General features: G+C 47.7%; 1 protein-coding gene and 1 long non-coding RNA gene across 10 annotated transcripts in view; one reads left to right on the forward strand and one right to left on the reverse strand.

Annotated features, from left to right (window-relative positions):
* The first annotated feature begins 242 nt into the window (after window positions 1-242).
* FKBP1A (FKBP prolyl isomerase 1A) overlaps window positions 243-20,686 on the forward strand; it is a 58,946-nt gene continuing 38,502 nt past the window's right edge. For 3 of the 6 annotated variants that reach the window (XR_012018422.1, XM_072800374.1, XM_072800373.1), the window contains exons 1-2: window positions 622-805; window positions 19,389-19,501. Coding sequence is in view for 5 of the 6 variants with exons in the window: in XM_072800374.1 (XP_072656475.1) it covers window positions 637-805; window positions 19,389-19,501 (282 nt within the window). In the remaining variant the exon portion in view is untranslated. Of the gene's footprint in view, window positions 343-452; window positions 501-621; window positions 806-1,266; window positions 1,295-19,388; window positions 19,502-20,686 lie in introns of those variants that run through there. The other 3 variants (XM_072800375.1, XM_072800376.1, XM_072800377.1) reach the window with 3 other exon arrangements.
* The window catches only part of LOC140618229 (uncharacterized), a 51,067-nt gene continuing 31,843 nt past the window's right edge, over window positions 1,463-20,686 (reverse strand). Inside the window, exons 5-8 of one of the 4 annotated variants that reach the window (XR_012018430.1) lie at window positions 10,338-15,548; window positions 10,033-10,169; window positions 8,788-8,880; window positions 1,463-8,111 (exon numbers count right to left, since the gene is read on the reverse strand). This is a non-coding gene — a long non-coding RNA (uncharacterized lncRNA). Of the gene's footprint in view, window positions 8,112-8,436; window positions 8,881-9,237; window positions 10,170-10,337; window positions 15,549-20,686 lie in introns of those variants that run through there. The other 3 variants (XR_012018428.1, XR_012018425.1, XR_012018427.1) reach the window with 3 other exon arrangements.

Consider the following 20,686-nt stretch of genomic DNA (forward strand, 5'->3'; position numbering starts at 1 on the left):
GGGACGGCGCCCCGACCGCGGCCTCCCGAGGCCTCGGGGCCGCCCGACTTCCGGTCCCCGGCCCGCCGCCGGGCTGCGGGGACGTGCGCGCCGTGTGGAGCGCGCGCGCAGGGCGGGGCGTGCGGGGGCGCGCGCGCAGGGCGGGGCGTGCGGGGGCGCGCGCGTGCGCAGGCGAGGCGAGGCGCCCAGGGCCGAAGCAGAGCCGGGGCCGCGCCGCCAGGTTCGCCGTCGGTCCACGCCGCCCGCCGCCCGCCGCCCGCCGCCCGCCCAGCGCCTCCCCCCCCGCCGCCGCCGCCGCCGCCGCCATGGGAGTGCAGGTGGAGACCATCTCTCCCGGAGACGGTGAGTAGGCGCGCTCGGCGGGCCCGGAGTGCCCCCGCCGCCGCGCGCATCCGCTCACCGCTCCCTCCCTCCCTCCGTCCGTCTGTCTGTCTGTCTGTCTGTCTCCTCAGGACGCACCTTCCCGAAGCGCGGTCAGACCTGCGTGGTGCACTACACGGGTGAGTCGGCGGGCTCGCGGGGGGCGGCGGGGCGGGCGGCCGCGGCGGCCTGGGGGCAAAGGCCCGGGGCGTGGCGGCGGCGGGGCCCGCGGGGCCCGCGTGGCCCGAGGCGGAGGCCTGGGCGGTGACCTCGGGCATGCCGGACCCGGGACGGTCTGACCCGGCTCTTTCGCGCTTCCACAGCAGTCCTGTGCCCACTGCGCGGATGGGGAAACTGAGGCTGGGGTGGGGGGCGAAGTCGCTGGCGCAAGGTCACATGCTCGGAACCGGCAGCGCCCCGGCCGGCCGGGGACCGTCAGAAAGGGGTTTGTACCGTTTCTGTGTCCCGGGTGACATCCTGCCTCCCCTTCCGGCCCTCCCTGGGATGGAGATAAGAAGGGCGAGGTAATTTCCAGTCTGCCGAGCTGCCTCTGCCTGAAGTCGGGATTCGTCCCTCCGCCGCGGTTGGAGAAAACGTCCTGGTTCCTAAGCACTGTTTGGGCTCAGCCTGGCCTTGGAGGAGCTACATCTGCACGGTCTTTTTTCCTCTTCTTACTTTTGAGCCACCTGCAAATCCAAGCCTCAGTAGCACGTACGGCCCAGGCTGATGGAACATGTAATTTAGCCCCCACCTCCCACCTCCCACCTCCAGTCCTCCTAGGAGTACAGACTTTCTCCTCCCCATTTTAAAGATAAGGAAACTGAGGCCCAGTTAGAGTTACACGATTGTGGACCTTCAGCCAGAATCAGTCTGCCATAACTCAGACTTCAGAGTGGATGCCTTGAGACCATCTTTTACTCCATGCCCTTACAAGGTCCTCCTGGGTTGTATTGGGGAGGGGGGTGGAGGCTGAGCAGGCGGAGACTCTCCGTGGCTCTGGGCAGGAGTGGGGGGCGGTGATTGGTGTAGCCACAGTTGATATGAATAACCTTCCCTCCCTCTCCCCCTTCCCCTTTCTCCCCCTTCCCACCCTTCCCTCTGTTCCTCCTCTCCCTTCCTCTGTTTCTTCTCCTTCCCTCTCTTTTCCTCTTTCTCCTCCTCCTCCTGAGTAGTAGGCTGTAGGCAGTTAGGTCCATGCTGCTCAGGGATAAGCTCTATTCTCTCCCAGATTATGGGGGCGGCCCTCTGTGAAGGGCGGTAACTTTCATAGGGAAGGAAGAGAAAGGCACTTCACATCTCCCTTCCCATGCTCTCTCACTTATTTGGCTGTTTTGTCTCTCTGGTCTTTCTCCAGGGGCAGAAATGGGGGCAGGGGGTGGAGGGAGTTAAGAACTAGAACCTTTTAAAGGCTACCCAAGGAGGAAGTATTAAAACCCATCTTCAAGAGTAGGGAACTCTCTCTCGTGCCTATAAAATGAAACTGGAAGGTGCTTTTGACATTTTAAACGGCTGTCTTTGTAGGCTGCGGTCAGCACCTGAGCCTAGGCGCTCTAATGGAGGAAAGCTTGTCTGTTGGGTCGCTTTTGATCAGTGTGATGAAAAGAGTAAGCCTTGCCTTTCACAGTGCTAGGGTGAGTAGGCAGTTTATTCAGTTCCCACAGCCAGCTAGGGCAGATGCTGGCACTCAGGTGATGAGGTGACTTCTCCCACCCCCCATATTATAAGTAGCCATGTTAGGATGATTGGCTGTATCTGTCTCACTCCCAAGTCTGTGTCCCTCATCCTTGGTTTACCCATCTTCTGGTGCTGATAGCAGGATTGGATCCACGGCATGTAGGCAGAGCCATGTTTCACTGTGCCTTTTGGTGAAACGTCCCCACACAGCATGTCTGGAGCCTTTCCTAAGAGAACAGATGGTCGTGGGACCCAGAACACCATCAGGGCTCCCAGTGCCTCTTCTCCCAGTCTGTGTTTTCCTTGAGGGTGGCACCCACCCACACGTTCCCAGAACAGCAGCAGGACCCTGGCGTGCACTAGGACAAGAGCTTTCTTTTTTATTTCATTTTTGATAAGCTCTACAAAGACGCCTTAGTGAGAAGCCAGCTCTGCCTCTTGCTCACAGAATAGGCTGTTCTTGGGCAGGCGGCTTTGTTCCTGCGGGTCTTTGCCACCAGCCTCCCAGGAAGAACCTGTTTGAGACCTGTGGGGGCGTGAGAGGAATGGGTAGGCGCTTTGAGATTTCATCTATAGCAGTGAAAGCTTTCAAGCCTGTGGGAACAGACTTCATCTGGAAGGAACATGATGGGGGTGGGGGAGCACCCTCAGGACTTAAGGGTCTTCACAGGCATGAAGCCCCCCTGGGCCTCAAGAAGGAAGAAGAAATGCTCCTAATACCCCTGGTTTTCATCCCTGTTATTCTCTGCTTGGCTGCCTCAACATTCCCTTGTCAGATTTCTTTTTCTCTGCTTCTCCCAAGTGGTGACTGTTGGAAGTCCCCTGCGTGCCCTTCCACCCCTGGGCCCAGTTCCTCACATTGCTTGGCTGTGTGACTCCAGTGATTACAATTCCTGGGAGGAAGAATCTGATTGACCCAGGTTCGGGTCAGGCAAACACTCTTGATCCAGCCTGCTGTGGCCTGGTATCCACCGCTGCTGATTCGGAGCCGGTCCAAAGAAATAGCCGTGGAAGTAAGATAGCCAAAATCCCCTCGCAGCCGCCAGAGAGATCTGCATAGCACAGACTGACTTTGACCACATGGACATTTCAAGTGCTGCTGGTGGTTGCCAGTTACAGCCTCGAGGCCACTCTCAAGGCTCACTCTGGTGCCTTCTGTGGCCTCTAGCGGAGCACAGCATGCGCATGGCTTCAAAGAAAGGCCTGTGTCACCTCTCTGTGGTGCCAGAAGGGAAAATGAAAACTTTGCTGTCACCAGCCAAGCACCTCCTAGTAGCATGACAGGCATCGAGGTGGGAGGAAGGAGGTGGCAGGATAACCTGCCAAGTATGTGCCTTGAGGATCAAGTGGATTCTCACAGCTCCTTCCTTGCCTTCGGTAGCTTCGTCATCTTTATTGTTGAACTTGGTCTGACACACAGCTAGGCTTATGTCGCTTTTACTCATATCAGCAGGCCACATGCCTGCCATTGTCAGAGCAACCTCAAGTGGATTGAAGGAATTCTTTTTTTATCCTCTTAAAAAGTAGTTAACATTTCATCCTTGGGATTGGGTTTAAGTTGTCAGTAGCCTGGCTTCTATATGAGAAAAACCAGAGGTCCCTCAGCCCTATCTTGTCAGCAGGTCCACTTAGCGGGCATCTGAGGTGGCCACTCTCCTGCAGCCCCTGTCTCCAACCCCTTGTTTTTCTTTAACCCCTATCTCCCCTCTCTTCTCTGCTTTATTCCATCCACCCTCCCTGCTGTTTCTGGTGTTCGGAGGAAGGCTTACCCCCAGTAGAGTCTCCACAGACTGGTCCTTCCCCTTGCCTCCACCCCATGGCGTCTTCGGTCAGACAGGCTGGCACTGTTCGGCCAGGGCTGCAACAGGACCCTTTTACTTCCTACAGCAGGTGTTTATGAAGCAGCATCAGCAGCAAGCCAGGCTCTAGGGGCATGACTAGTGAACAGCATAGGCAAAGACTTAATCTGCTGGGGCTTCCCTGGGGTGATGTGGCCAGTAGCTTGCAGGTGTGAATGTCAGGTGGCAAGAAGCGCTGTGGAGAGATGGAAGCAGAGTGCAGGCATGGGGAGGGGTTACTGCTTTTGGTGAGGGTGGTTGGCAAAGGTCTCTGACAAAATGACCATTTTAATATTGACCCAGAGGAGGTTGGGAGTGAGCATTGTGGAAGAGTCTCAGGCAGAGGGCCTGAAGCTGGGGCATGCTTGGTGTGTTTGGGGAATAGCAAGGAGACCAGTGTGGCTGGACTGGATGGTGTGAGGGGAAAGCTGTGGGAGAAGGAGGTAATGGTGGGGCCTTGTAGGTTGGTTTAAGAGCACTGGCATTCTGAATCCTCAGTGAGGTGGCAGCCATTAGAAGGTCAGGAGCTGACTTGGATTTATTTATTTATTTATGCGTTTATTTTAAAATTTTTATTTGACAGAGAGTGCACAAGCAGGGGGAGCAGCAGGGAGAGGGAGAAGCACGCTCCCGGCTAAGCAAGGAGTCCAATGCAGGGCTCGATCCCAGGACACTCGGATTATGACTCAAGCCAAAGGTGGCTGACACCTAACTGACTGAGCACCCCCCAGGTGCCCCTGACTTGGGTTTTAATGGGCCCACTTCCTTTGGGCTACTGACCTTCTATGGGCAGGGACAGAAACAGGGCTCTGGTTGTATCTTGGGTATGTAGTGTGCTGGCCTGGCCAGGAGGGAAGAGGTGGTGCCAGGTGGACAGTGAGCCCCACCAAGAGGGGTGTAGCATCCTTGAGTGGATTTCACATCTTGCCTCTGCCCTGTAACTTATGAGAGCTTGGACAAATTGTCCCACTTGTCTCAGCTTCTGTGTGCCATCTGTAAAATGGGAGTAACAACACCTGCTGGGGGCAAGTGCGTTCCTTGGGACGGGGAGCAGTGACAGCCACGTCTTAGTGCACATAAGGTCGTTAAGGCTGCCAGTGTCCCAGGCACTGAGTGATGATGTATCCCTATCGGTCCTTCGGCCAGTCAGCACCACCTAGGATGCCTAGAGTGGGAGAAAGGTAGAGTCCCAGTGGTAACACTCAGCCCCTAGAGTGGCCCAAATTCACTCACAGGACAGGGTTGGAGCTGAGACCTCATCCTCTGTTCCTTACACATAGGGAAGTAGGCACTGATAAGATAGATCTGAGTGAGTATTCATGTTCAAACAGGCCTACACCTTGCCTGCAGAATAGAACATATTGGCTAAGAAAGTTGCAGCTGATCTAAATGGGTGTACTCAGGGAGGCTGTTAGCATTTGTTTCCCTTTCCTTGTTTCCTGGTGGGCATGAGAGGGGCAGGGTTGGGCTATACCAGTCTGGCTGTGCAAGTCAAAGTGCCAGTCCTTTTCTTTTTTTAAACTGAAGTATAGCTGACCTATACTGTTTCACTGGTTTCAGGTGTGCAACACAGCTCTTAAACAAGTCTGCATCCCGCTGTATTGTTGTATTGCCCCCCCCATCCCCCGTCCCCAGCTGCCATCCCAGGGTGTCTTCGTTTCCTTAACATAATGCAATTTTAACATTTTGGAAATAGACCTTGCTGTGGAAGCCTTATTTTCTTTTCTCTGGAATTGTGATTACCAGCATACACAGTCAGGCCAGTGTCCCATGATCTTTTCATGGATAAGAGCAGAAGGCTCATGTGTCTTAAATGAACCGAACAATGAACATAGCATGCTTGTATGTGTAACTGACTTGTGAAGTTTTCAGACATAGAGAAACATCCAAATAAATACCCCTGTGCCCATGACCTAGATTCTGTGATGGTTAACATCTTGTCACGTTTGCCGTTTCTGTCTTCTTAGAGAAAACGCGCGCACGCGCGCGCGTGTGTGTGTGTGTGTGTATAATCTATGGGTTGTTCACCGAGTCACTTCAGCTGCAGACATCATGACACTTCACCTTTAAATACTCGAGCATCTGGGCAGCCCGGGTGGCTCAGTGGTTTAGCGCTGCCTTCAGCCCAGGGCAGGATCCTGGAGACCGGGATCGAGTCCCATGTCAGGATCCCTGCATGGAGCCTGCTTCTCCCTCTACCTGTCTCTGCCTGCCTCTCTCTCTCTCTCTCTGTCTCATGAATAAATAAAATCTTAAAAAAAAATAAATACTCGAGTGTGCTCTAAAAATGAGAATATTCTCCTTATCCTCCTACTGGTCACACTTAAGAAGATTTAAAATGATTTGATAGTACCTAAAGCCAAATTCATATTGAAACCACCCCAGTTGTAATTAAAGCGTTTATTTTTTTTTTAATAGCCAGCATTCTTTTAAGGTTTATTCATTGTAGTTGGATATTGTTTCTAGTATCAACCTAGAAGAATCCTTACTCAGGTTTTTTTCGTAATGACCCTAATTTTTCAGAGAGCAGGCTTGTTCCCTTACTGAATGCCCTACGTCTGTCCCTTATTGTCTCCTGGTGTTGTTGGACTTCTCCGACACCGGCCTGGTGCTGTCTTCCGTCACTTCATATGGGGTGCTATATGCTTCATACCCAGCACACCATGGGGGAACATCCCTTTTTGTGATGCTGAATTTCATCTTTTCTGTAAAGGTACACTTTCCCCTTTGCAGTAAGCAGACAATATGTGGGGTACTTGGGCATCATGCCTCTGTCTAATCCTCATCCACCTTTCACCTCTGGCATTGACACCATTGATAATTCTTGCTGGAAGATACCATTTCATTGGCATTTACAAAGTGGCAGTTTTAAAATTCCTTTATACTTCCTACATTTATCAGCTGCTATTCTATAAAATAGGGTAAAGCTTAATTCTTTTCCTTTAATTGTCAAATTTTAAAGTGAAGAACTTGTTTTGTCATCTCTGGTGGTGGCAAATGACTGCCCCTCCCCCATCTACTTATTTATGGGTTTTTTGTTGTTAATATACTGTGGAATCATAAATTTCCTCAGAGCTTAGAATCATTGATAATCATTATTCTTTTTGATATTTACATTATCCCAGATTTGGCTATTAGGAGCCCCTTTGGGCTGCCTCTGATACCTTTTTGATACGTTCCCCTTGTTTCTTAATCACCTCCTTAGTTCCCCTCCTCTGGTCCTGGCATCAGTCATCTCTCCTAAGAGCTCTGTATCCTTTCAGTGGGTCTCATTGATTTTTTTTTCCCCATTAATAGCTTTATTGGATATAATTTATGTACCATAAGATTTACCCATTCATCCATAGGCTTTTGAACTTGAACATTTTTGGTGGTTAAAAACTGATTTTGTGGAGTGCCTGGCAGTAGAGCATGCAGCTCTTCATCTCGAGGTGGTGTTTTAAGCCCCATGTTAGGTGTGGAGTCGTGTTAAACTGATTTTATGAAGTGCTCATGGGTTGTTATCTGTAAGCTGGGTTAATTGTTATCTGTAAGCTAGGAATTGCTTTTCTCTCTAAAAAGAGTATTGTTACCTGCTATTTCTCATGGAAAAGGCCAAGGGTGTTTTGGATAACTTATTATCCAGTTCTCCCTTTGGTGTTCATGGTGATGTTTGTTTATTTTTATTTCTCTTTTTCCTCCTCTGTTCTTTTACCTACTGAAGAACTCAGCTGAGTCCTCATATTCCTTCCCCCAGCTCCCTTTAACTTCGGTAGGATACATTCTAGCAGTGGAGGGGGAGGGGGAGAAAGGAGAGAGGAGGAGAAATAGTCCACTGCTGGGACTGCTGTCTCTGCTCTTGCTGCCTTTACTCGTCCCCTTCCAGGAGCTCAGACCTCCCTGGCCTACCTTCAATTCCTCTGACACACTGAGCCCATCCCACCCAGGGAACTCTCTGGCTCTGTGTTTCTGTGCCACCACCCTGCTGCTGCTCCCCACCACAGGCAGGCTCTTATCAAGCACAGCTTCCATGGCAGCCGTCAGTGAGTCTCTCCTGACTGACCCTTGGCTGAATGGTTTTTCACACAAGCACACCACATGTGCCTGATTGTCCAGCAGTGGCACCCATCTATTTCCTTCTTGGTCTTCCTCATAGGCAGTCTGAGTACAGTGGCCTCCACTCTTTCCCCAGCAGACTGCAGGCCTTAAGAGACTAGACCCACACTGGTGGTGTTCTCCAGGGTCTCTCCCCATCAGCACCTGGCATGGAGTCACACAGGGACTGTTGGAATAGTGGTCATTTAGGATCTAGCTGGAATGGGGAAAGCCCATATTCTTGTTAGGTTTGGCATAGTATGTCTGTTTCCCTTAAGTTAGAATAAGAAGGAAAATACTTAGGTTTTGGACTTTGCCCCATCCCTGTGGATTAATAAAATTGTGACTACTTCCTCTCACACCTACTACATACAAAGCAGCACGCCAAGCCCTTCCCTCAGTCATTCAACAAACGTGTTAGGAGCTAGGAAAAGCCTCGGCTCTGCCCTTGAGATGCTTACCTTGAGGGAGTGCCTTCCCCTGTGCCTACTTTTTTTTTTTTTTTAATTTTTATTTATTTATGATAGTCACATAGAGAGAGAGAGAGAGGCAGAGACATAAGCAGAGGGAGAAGCAGGCTCCATGCACCGGGAGCCTGACGTGGGATTCGATCCCGGGTCTCCAGGATCGCGCCCTGGGCCAAAGGCAGGCGCCAAACCGCTGCGCCACCCAGGGATCCCCCCTGTGCCTACTTTTACAGGAGAAGTGCCCTGAGCCGCCCATACCTGGGTGGAAGTGCCATGTGGTCTTAGATGTGTATGGCTTTGGCTGGCAGGAGGGGAGAGCTTGCCAAGTGTGTGGAGGGGGAAAGGGAGCCTTTGGTTTTTCTGCAAGTACTTACCCACCATCTCTTTTGTGCAAGGCACTATTCTAAGCACCAATAGTATAGGAATGAAAAAGACACATCATGGTGCCTGTCCTCATAGATCTTACACTGTAGTAGGAAAGAAAATAACAGATATGACTGATTAGCAAAAATATATTGTACATTAGCTAGTCAGTGCAGAGGAGGGGACAGGAGAAGGTTGAGATTTTAGATAGACCCAGGAAGACTTCAGTGAGAAAGTAACATTTGAGACAAGACCTGAAGAAGGTTAGGGAGTGGTCCATGTGACTATGCAGTAAGAGCATCTTAGAGAACAGCAGGGATGGGGCAGCACAGGTGGCTCAGCGGTTTAGCGCCGCCTTCAGCCCAGGGTGTGGTCCTGGGGGCCCCCGGATCGGGTCCCACATCAGGCTCCCTGCATGGAGCTTCTGTCTCTGCCCCCCCCCCCCCGTCTCTCATGAATAAATAAATAAAAATCTTTAAAAAAAAAAAAAAAGAGAGAGAGAGAACAGCAGGGATAAAGGACCCAGGGTGATAGTATCCCTGGTGTCTATAGAGAACAGAAGGAAACCGTGTTCTTGGAGTGGAGAAGTGTGTGAGAGTAATCAGAGATGAAGTCAGTGGGATGCCATGTGGGGTGGCAGCTCTTCCAGGGCTTTGTAGACCATTTTTAGGACTTGGATTCTATTCTAAGTAAGATGGGGAGCTAAGGGAGGGCCTTGAGCAGAGGAGTAGTAGGGTCTGACATGTATTTTAGGAGAATGTCCTTCTAGCTGCCGTGTCAAGTTTAAACTGTAGGAGAAAGAGGGCAGAAGCAGGGATATGGGGTTGGGGGTTGGGGGAGGAATGCTGTGATCATCTGGAGCCAAGCCCCAGAACTCATGCCTTTAATCCCATATACCCTACAGATTCCCGCCTCTGTGTTTTCTGGAAAACAGAAAAAAAGAAAAGCTAAAGATCATGCATATTTCTACCATTACCAAATAGCCACTGTTAAGTATTGTTTTCCTTCTATGCATCTCCACCTGCTCCACCCCAGCCCCATGACATATAATGTGGCAGTCCTTTTATTCGTATTGTGATAAATTGGGAAATGAAAGGCATGCCCACAAGGACATGAATTGTAGTTCATGTTCTGGGATCCTGTGCGTTCTTCCCATCATGGGGCCTTCTTGAAAATATACTTTTGGTCATAGAATTGAAAGAGATTTAGCAAAAGGTTAGGAGTATTTCCAGATAAGAGATGGGGTATGTCCTTACACTTGTTTTCTGTGATGGGGGAAGAAGAAGCTGGCTCCCTCTTTGGGTAGGCACTTGACGTTTGATCATACCACGTGCATGGGCTTCTCAGAACTCCCAATTCAGGAAGGTTGCCCAGGGAATGCAACCACAGAGGCCTGGAAATGGAGCAAAGACATAGGCTTTGAATTCATAACTCTTAGCTAGCTACTGCCGGGTGGAGAATCTCTTTTCACTCATTATGATGGGGCAAGTGGATAGTTGACTATAAAAGTGGCATGACTTCTCTAAACATTTTATTTCAAATCCAAGCATAAATCATTTACTAAAGGCCCATGTCTTTTAGGGTGGCTCTTCGAGTAGTTTCCCATCAAGGTTCTTGCGAAAATCTAGTTTTGGATTCTTCTAAAGTCAAAACAGTAAGGACTATTGTGAGGTCATATCAGTGCCACACCCTTCTAGATTTTTTTTTTTTTTTTTTTTTAAGATTTATTTATTTGTTAGAAGGGTGCCTGGGTGGCTTAGTTGGTTAAGCATCTGCCTTTGGCTTAGGTCGTGGTCCTGGAATCTCCAGATCCGGCCCTGCATCAAGTTCCCTGCTCAGTGCGGAGCCTGCTTCTCCCTCTGCCCCTCCCCCTGTTAATGCTCTCTCTCTCTCTCTCTCTCTGTCTCTCAAATAAATAAATGAAATATTTAAGAAGAGTAAAGGTTTATTTATTTGAGAGAGAGAGAACATGCGTACATGCAGGAGAGGAGGGACACAGAGAAAATCCTCAAGTGGACTCCCTTTTGAGCTGGGAGCCTGACATGGGCTGGATTCCCCAGGCCCTAATATCATAACTTGAGCTGAAATCTAGTCAAACACTCAACTGACTTAGCCACCCAGGTGCCCCAAACCTTTCTAGAGTTTTAAGATTTCTTTCTTCAAGCATACATTAGTCTTATTCACACACACACATATTCACTAGGAGTATTTTTTGTGACTTGCCTTTGTTGAGTCTTTCCAGTCAGCTGACCACTCTTTTTCTGTTCACACTCAGTTCATTTCTTTGCATACTGTTTATGTTTCCTGTCCTCAATAAGTGTAACTGACATAAATGAGTTTGCGGGTAACATAGCTGACCGGCCCTTCCTAAGCATAAAGTGCACGTGGGGAAGAAGAATTGGAGGTGATTAGAGACGGGGCTGAAGGCTCCTTTGCTGTGCTGGAGCTGTGCAGGCTGTGGTGTGTAGGAGTCTTTGGCAAGGCAGTTAAGTAAAAGGCGGTTGAGGGAGCTTCTGTAGATAAGAAGATAGAGGAAGGGAAAGAGCCATGCCTGAGTCAGTATGCCCATTTGCACCTAGGTCAGTACATCCATTTGGGAATGGTGGCTTCAAATGCAAATCTACAGAAAAATTAGTAATTTTCAGTTTGGTTCCCCCTCCTCCATTCAACCATTGTTCTTTTATACTTGAGAAAATACCTGTTGAGTCGAAAGCCAAAGTCCATTCTCCCTCTCCCATCTGTAAATGGCAAGAGCTTTATTTTGTTTGGCAAGTTTGGAGTGTGGGATATTCTGTTTTATTGTTATTGTTGTTGGACTTAGTTTTGGGCTTTTTGTCTTTAATTTTAAGATTCTCTGTAGTTTGGACCCTGTAAAATCCTGCCTTTGAAAACCACCTGCAAAGATACCATCAGCAACTGAAAACCACATTGTGAGTCATGAGCTTTAAGTGCCACAGGTGTGTAGTCCTCACTACAGATCCTTCTGCAGTCCTCCTCCCCACCCTGGAGAGGGTACAGGGGCTCTGCCTTCCGTGATGCATTCTTGCGTTATTAGTGAAATAATTACCCTGTGGTCCCCTTGAATCTCCAGACCCTGGCCTTGGGTCTTCACCACTGCTTCCATGACTTGCACTGAGTACCAGGAGCACGGTGCAAGGGCATTTGCTCAGCAGCCACTGGCCACGTCTGCCTTTCCTGGTTCCTCCTGAGTGAGCACACCCTGAAACAGGCGAGCTCCAGGAAAGAGCAGCTGTGGGGGAGGTGAACTTGAGATTGTTCTCCACATCCTTTTTTTTTTTTTTTTTTTTTTTTTTTAAGCTCTCCTGCTCCTTCTCTAAGGATTTGAGTCTGGTTCTTCCCCCCAAGAACAGCTGAATTGTTTGGGAGGAAACTCAGATGAAGGTGACATCAACGCTTTCAACAGCCAAAGGCTGCTTTACTGGTCTCTCATGCAACCATAGCGTTTGCTCTTTTCATGGTCTTTGTGCTTTTAACCAGAGACTCTCAAATGTTTGCATTTTTTTCCCTCCCTGATTAGTAATTTAAAGGTGCTGAAAGTAAAAGCTGTCATTCTGGGATTACCCCTCAGAGTCTTCCTCCCATACAGGAAAGAGATTCTAAATAAGATTCCTTATGCTTGTCCTGCTGGTTCTTAAAGATTGTGCAGGCGAAACCACTCTTAAAGGTGCTGCTGGTCTGGAGGGTACCAGGGGTTGAGCCTACTGCAGCAGAGACGTAGGACTGAAGGCCAGGTTTGTGACCTCAAGCTGCCTTCAATCAGGAGAGACAATAATTCTTTTTTTTTTTTTTTTTTTTGAAAGAGACAATAATTCTTGAAATGGAGAATGCAGAGCTGTCCTGGGCAGCCTGTGGGTCATGAGGCATAGGTTTGTATGTAGTCAGAAATGCAAAGAGAGGCCCATGCTGGTGATGGGTTTTGCTAATAGTGGCCTCTGGAGCTTAGAGTGTCAGCTGTCATATCTGACTGTAACCTCAGTTGCCTTCTCTCATCAGAGCATGCTTTCTCTAGGAAATTATGGCACTAGCTTGGCAGGTGCTTTCATTGGTCAAGGGCTCCAGATCCTGGCACACAGATATCCAGAGTAAAAATGGGAGCAGTGGCTGAGACTTTACCAGCCACCTGCTTTACTTGCTCCCTCCCTTTACAGAGGAAGTACCTCGCTACTCACTGCCAGGTTGGATATAGGAGGTAAACATGTGTAGGATTTTAGTGAATCTTAATTTTTTCACTTAAAAAAAAAAAAAAAACAGTTTTGTGGAGGTATAATTGACATCCAGTAGACTGCTCGTGTTTAATGTGTATGTGCTCGTGTTTAATGTGTATGATTTCATAAGTTTTGATATGTCTCTTTGTTATTCTTCAAAACCTCCTCTTTCCATCCCTAGCAATCTGTGGCATGCTTTTCTATCAGAATTTGTATTTTCTAAAATTTAATATACATGGAATTGTACAGTGTATAGACCCATGTCTGGCTTCGTTTGCTTCAGCATAATTATTTTGAGATTTTTTTTGTTCCGTGTTATCGATAGTTCATTCTTTTTTATTGCTGAATAGTTTCCTTTTATATGGATGTGCTTGTTTATCCACTCACCAGTTGGCAGAGGTTTGGATTGTTCCAGTTTTTGGCTATTCCAAGTGAGTTTGCTATGGACATTTGTATATAAGTCTTTTTGTATGGCTGTCATTTATCCAGGATAAATGGAATGGCCCCGTCATATGGGAGGTGTATGTTTAACTTAGATGGCCAACCTGTTTTCCAAAGTGGTCGTTTCATTTCATATTCCCATGTGCAGTGTGTAAGAATTCCAGTTCCTCCACATCCTTACCACTGCATATGATCAGTCTTTTTAATTGTACTCATTCTAATCAGTAGTAGTCCTATCTCCCAGCCGTTTTAATTTGCATTTTTATGGTGACTAATCATATTGAGCATCTTTTCATGTGCCTACTTGCCACCTGTATATTTTTTTCAGTAAAGTATCAATTCAAATCTTTGCCCTTTTTAAATTGAGCTGTTTGTTTTCTTACCGCTGAAATTTAAGAGTTCTTTATATATTCTGGACACAAGTTCTTTTTTGGATCTATGATTTGTGAAGATTTTTCTCCTAATCTGCCTTGAGTTTTCATTCACTTAAAAGTGCCTTTCAGAGTGCAGAAATTTTTAGTTTTGATGAAGTTCAGTTTATTCTTTTGTGCTTTTTTGGCCTCCTATCTAAGAAATCTTTGTCTCACAGTCATAAAGATTATTTCCCTATGTTGTCTTCTAGAAGTTTTATGGGTTTATGTTTACATTTAGGTCAATTACCCATTTTGGGTTGATGTTTGATCATGATGTGAAGTATAGGTTCAAGGTTTTACTTTTTACCTGTGGGCATCCAGTTGTTCCAGCCCAATATAGTTTTCATATCTAGAAGTTTGGTTTGACTCTTTCTGTCCTCTACTAATTCTAACATCTCTGTCAGTTTTGGAGTGGTTTCAATTGATTGATTAGTCTTCTCATGGCGGGTCGTGTTTTCCCTCTTGTTTGCATGCTTGGTAATTTTGGGTGCTGGACATTATGAATTTTACTTTTTGGGGTGCTAGATATTTTTATTCCTGTAAATCTTCTTGGGCTTTGTACTGGGAAGCACTTAAGTTACTTGGAAACCATTTTGTCCTTTTAGGTATCTCTTTTATGATTTGTCAGGTAGGTCCGGAGCAGTGCTCAGTTTGGAGCTGATGATTCCCAGCTACTGAGATGAGATCTTTGAGGTGTCCTACTCAGTGCCTCATAAACCAGGATTTTCTCCAGTCTGGCTAGTGGGACAGTCACTATTCCAAACTCTGTGTAAGCACTGGGCACTATTCCTTCTAAACCTTTTGGATGGTTCTTTTCCTGGCCTTAAGTAGTTTCCTCAAACTCGTGCTGATCAGTGTTCTGCTGAATACTCAAGAGGGACCCTCTGCAAATCTCTGAGGATTTTTTCACTCTACACTTCTCTCCTTCCTGGTTTGTGTCCTTTGGACTCTGAGCTGCCTTGAGCTCCATCCAGGTCCCTCTCCCTGGAAACGCCCAAGGGTGTAAGCTGGGCAGACATAGAGCTTGCCATTTTAGTTTCCCCTCAGGGATCACTCTCCTTCATTGCTGTGTCCAGTGTCTTAAAAACGTTTTAGCTATTGTCAGGGTTGTTTCTCTCTCGCTCTCTTTTTATGGTGGAGGTTTTTGTTTTGTGTTTTTGTGGTTTCTTTATTGTTGTTTTGTTTTGTATTTGGTCACACAGAGTAAATCTGATCCCTATTCCTCCATGTTGGCTAAAGCTATTTTGATGTCACAGCTTCTGTCGTGTTCTGCATTCAGCACTGACCAGCCCGATTCCCACTCCAGAAAACACCATACACATGTTAAGTTCTGCTTCTTAATGAACACTGCATCCTCCCCTGTGTCACCTGTTTCCCTGGCCTGCAACTTATAGCCATATATAAGTGGTCTTTTCCTCACCACTGGGGAAGCCCTCCTTCTAGCCCATTCTTACTCCTATAGCCCGTGCCAGTTGTGTGAGATTTTGCTCAGCTCTGGGGATGTTGTTTACTTTTCCAGCTTAGATTATAAGACAACTCCTCCTCAGGCCTAAGGAACCCCACCACTAGCAACACCACCACCCATCCTTCCCTAAGATTTTCTCCTGCAAGGAAGTGAGATGGACAGTTGGTGACAATGGTCTGAAGTTCTGGAGCAAGGCTCATGTCTTCTTCTCAGGGGAAACAGCTCATCTGAAATAGGGGAAGAGAATAAGGATCCTCAGCAAGGAGCGAAATAAGTCAGAGGAAGACACTTATATGGCTTCATTCATATGTGAAACATAAGAAACAGGGCAGAGGATCATAGGGTAAGGGAGGAAAAACTGAATGAGAAGTCATCAAAGAGGGAGATAAACCATGAGAGATTCTTAACTACAGGAAACAGGGTTGCTGGAGGAGAGGTGGATGGGGGGGTAGGGATAACTGTGTGATGGGCATTAAGGAGGGCACGTGATGCGATGAGCACTGGGTGTTATTTGCAACTGATGAATTCTTGCATACTACATCTGAAACTAAGTTTGTATTATATGTTGGCCAAGTGAAAAAATATTTTTTTTTTAATTTTTATTTATTTATGGTAGTCACACAGAGAGAGAGAGAGGCAGAGACATAGGCAGAGGGAGAAGCAGGCTCCATGCACCGGGAGCCCGATGTAGGATTCGATCCCGGGTCTCCAGGATCGCGCCCTGGGCCAAAGGCAGGCGCTAAACCGCTGCGCCACCCAGGGATCCCGAAAAAATATATTTTTTAAGGATTTTCAGCAAGGCTCCTGTTTAAAGTCCCTTTACTTAGAAATCCTGCTTCTATGGTTTTTTGGAATAATAGGGAAAGGCTTTGCCCCTCAGTGTCTTAGAAAAACTGAGAGTTGGGGCTAGAAAGACATGCTCCCAGACCCACAGTCTGCACTGAAGAGCATCCACTTCTCCAGGTTAGCTTAGCAGCAGGTAGCACCTGATGCTCCTGGCCTGGAACAGTAGGCATCTCACCTTCAGGCAAAGTAGGATGGGTGTGTGTAGCATCTGGAGGTAGCTTGGCAACACATTTGATCAGGTATAAGAGGGAAGTGTAGGGAGTCTGCCTCAGGACCCTTTGGTCTTTCATTGCAGTCAGAATACAATCTTGCTCGGGTTGAGGCATGTTCAGATTTGGCTGAAAGAATAATTCTTTTGTAGGTATATTTATATTTTAAACGGTGAGCTTCAACCCGTAGTGTATCACAAAATAAATTTAGGAGGTCACAGTCAGCATTCTTTTGAGAAATGGAAAGTATATCACATGCAGTAACTCTTACATGTAAATCTTATTTCACTGATACATGTGTGTGTATGTCCTGGGTCCTGATAGATCATGCTGGTCTGCTGTCAGAGTCGATGACAGCCTTTGTCATGTGAGTTGTTGAACTCCAGTTCTTTATTACCCTCTCATGGCAGTACTACGGGGTGGGGTGGGGGGCTATTAAGTAAAGATCCATTAAAGAGTCGCTTCATACCTATTTAGGTTATTTTCAACTGCAAGTGATTGAAAACCTGACTTAAGGCAGAGCAGACTTAATCACCTCAGAACATAAAGCTTCAGGGAGGCAGTTTGGGGCTGGTTCAGAGCAATAGGACAACTACTCTCTGGTACTCTTGACCTTCTCATGGTTACAAGGTGGCTGCCAGGGTACAGATATCACATCCTCACAGAACAGCATTCAACAGAAAGGGAGGGCAGGAGCTTTCTTCCTGAGTGTCTTTTTGACCAGTGAGGCAAGTCTTTCCTGCAGGGTTTCAGTAGACTCCACATTTGATCTGAGTGCCCAGACTGGCCCATGTGCCTACCCCACACTGACACTGGTATAGGAGAAAGGCCTAGATTGGTTCCATTTCATCTCCTGGGCCATGCTGTAGCTGCTCCTGGAAAGTTGCTCAGTTGGAGAGAGGAGTGGGAATATTTGGTCTGGATTTTCTAAGGGTCTGGAATGTGCCATGGCCTGGATTCCAGATGGCCCTTGAGGCAGGTTTTTGTCTCCCGTTTTGTCCAGCCACCCTTTGCAGGCAGGGCTGAGAGGGCAGGGACCACCCTGCCATTTTTAGCTGTTTCCCAGGGGTTTCCTTACCTAGTGACTTTTCTACCAAATCTGCTAAGGGAGCCCTGGGGCTCTATTCATCATCTCCCCAGATGAGCACAGACCAGAAAGAGGCTGTTTCTGGTCTTTGGTCTCCTTCATAGCTCACATTCTCCATTGGGCCAAATACAGCCTTTTGATAGAGCCAGGCCCCACTACCCACTGGCTCCGACCTTGGGTGGGTTAACTAAACCTTGGAGTTGGTTTCCTTATTTTCGCCATAAGCAGGCTCCAATGGGTGATAGAAAGGCTCTCTGCCCGGTCAAAGAAAGGGTTCTGAGAATCCAGACTGCTCATTGCCTGCTCTTACCCTTAATGCAGGGTTTAGGTTGGTCAGGTTCAGTGTATGCAATAGAGCTTGTAGGGGACAGACTAAAGTGAGAGTTGTGGAGGGTGGACACCTGTTTTTCTCCTAGGTGTTCATTTATAGGAAACTACTCAAGTCCTGCCATTTGTCATTTCTTTTATCAGGCCATGAATGTGTTCTGGTGAAGAGATGAGTGCCGTGTACACCCCACCTTGCTAGTTCTGGGGTACCAGTTCCTGGCTCTCTATTGACTTGGCAGGGGTAGATCCTCACCCTCCTGTCTCCCTCTGAGTCCTCAGCCCCCAGCTCCAGACTTCAGGCACTGTCAGCACCCACACTGCTCAGGACATCTGTCTGCCTTCCTGTTCTGTTAGGACAGCAGTTCCCGTCCCCACCACTGCCCATTTCCTATTTTGTCAAAGTTGAGCTAGTCCGGTGGCTTTGATAAAGCTCTCAATTGATCTCTGCTTCCCTATCCCACTTGTAAGTGTTGACATTGTTTTTTAAGTTGGGTTTATGTTAGGATTTCCCTCCTCCCCTAAAAACATCCGAACACAACAGAATTCTGTTTTACTGGGTCTTCTGAGTGATACTTTAGAACCATCGTGGGCACCCACCCTTAGCCTCCAATGAAAACTGCTTTGTATGAGTTGTATGTCAACAACTGGCATACCTCTTCCAGTCTGGGATGGTGCTTTGAAAGTTCAGGACCTCAGTGACGGCTGTCTCTGACTTTCAGAGAAACCACTGCAGATGATCCTGTTTGAACGAGGAGTGGTAGGTGTCTGTCTTGTGCACTCACCCTCTGGCATCTCCATGTCTAGAAGTCCCCCTTTTGGTAGAGGCTGCCAGTGTGGTTTGTCTGGCTCCTGGGGCACTGGAGTAGTTGAATGAACATGGTTTTTGGATTTATAGTCTAGCTGACTACTTTGGCAGGTTGCTTCACTTCCTTCTGCTTCTCTCACTTCCTTCCTCTGTGAAATGGGGACAGTGCTGGGGGAGGATTGAGTAAATTCATGTGTGGAAAGTCCCTGACTCCCAACTGGACGCACTGCTCTCAGTTCAGCTGGAGTTGTCCAGAGGCCACCAGGGAGAGGTTTGCAGTGTCTTTTCTGTTGCCATTTCTCCGATTCCCTGACACCAGCTGGCGTCCTGCAGTTCAGTTTAGTTCTGATACTACCTGCATTTCTGTAAAAGGGGATGGGTGAACTGAGGAAGGCCAGTTGCTTCTGAACCATATGTGACTGCCAGCCATTACATGTGCCTTAACAGGCCCATGATTATTCTTCATCTCAGAGTGTGCTGACAGTTCATGTCTAGAGCATGGACACTTACCCATTCTCAGCCCAAGGTAGACAGCTGCCTGCCTCTGGTGGTCAGCTCACTGCTTGGAGTTGGGAAGAACACACATAGCCCTGGGGTAGACGGACTGTCCCAACTCTAGAGGCCCGCTGAAGACCCAGGAAATCCTCCCGGGACACCACACTCCTCCTCAGGCCTCGGGCAGCCCTGCCAGGCCTGATGCCCGGCATCCGGGACGGGCACTCCTCGGCTGGCTTCTTACACGCCTCATGTCATCACTCCTTGTTGCTCATGTTACAACTGCCCTTTTTCACAGGGATGCTTGAAGATGGAAAGAAATTTGATTCCTCCCGGGACAGAAACAAGCCCTTTAAGTTTATGCTAGGCAAGCAGGAGGTGATCCGAGGCTGGGAAGAAGGGGTTGCCCAGGTATGCTCTTGTTTGTTTTGTTTTGTTTCCTGGTGTCTGCCTTTGAAATGATGCTTATGGGTAGGACATTCATATGATTCCAAAATCAAAAAAGATGTGAGTAGAAAATTTTACTTGCATCCCACCCCATCTTGCCAGTCCCCTCACCCCCAGCAACTCATGGTATTAATGTTTTTTATAGAGTTTCCTTAAGCATTTATAAAAATACGCTTTTTTTTTTTTTTTTGCTGTAGACACACACAGTGTTCTGTACTTTGCCTTTTCATTTACTTTTTCACACTTTATATATCCAGAAATAAAAGAGGAGGAAACTCTCTCTTCCCACATTCCCTTAGGTGGGTGTATTTTATCAGTACAATGACCTATTGATGGTCATTTCCAGTATTGTGGCTGTCATAAACAATGCTGCAGTGATGAATCTCGTGTGGACTTAATTTTACATTTGTGCAAGTGTTGCCACAGGCAGATTCTGAGAAGCAGGGGTGAGTGGTTCACAGGCTGTGTGCACAGTATGTTGATATACTGCCAAGTTGCCATCCGTAGGGATTACACTGAGCTGCCACCAGCGGGCTGTGAGGATGTCTGTCTCCTCCCAGTCCCACCAGCAGTGTGTTGTTAAACTTTTGGATTCAGGACAATACAATGAGTGAAAAAAGTTACCTTGGTGTGGTTTTAATTTGCGTTTGTCTTATTATTGGCCGTGTTGTGTCAGACCCCTTCTGAGAGGTCATACTCATGGAGAGAGTCATTTTGTTTGTCTTGAGTCTGTTTCCTCAGCACTCCCTCCCCATTTGTGTAAATGGCTTTTGTTCTGCCGACACAATTCCCAATGGACAACAGGATCCACGGTGCCAAATTTCAGTTGGGTTCTAGCCTTCCATCAAGCCCAGCAGGTTTTTTCTCAGCATTAACTGGGTTCCAGCATCCTGAGACTCAAGGGGCTTTATAATCAGCCCTGTGTGGTGGGTAATTAAGCAGTCTGTTTCCCTCTCACCGAAGAGAATTGAGATGTAACCAAAGTGGAAAGATGTCTGTCTTTCTCTTTTTCCAGAATACACATTGTTCTACTTCCTCTATAAACTCACCAATTTATTTCCAAGTGAACTGCTTAACTTGCAGAAACTTTTAAGTCATCCCACTCCCAAGTGTTTAGATTTCTGTTCCTGCAGGGTAGAGGGTTGATAG

Source organism: Canis lupus, chromosome 26 (assembly GCF_048164855.1).
Source record: "Canis lupus baileyi chromosome 26, mCanLup2.hap1, whole genome shotgun sequence".
Lineage (NCBI taxonomy): Eukaryota > Metazoa > Chordata > Mammalia > Carnivora > Canidae > Canis > Canis lupus.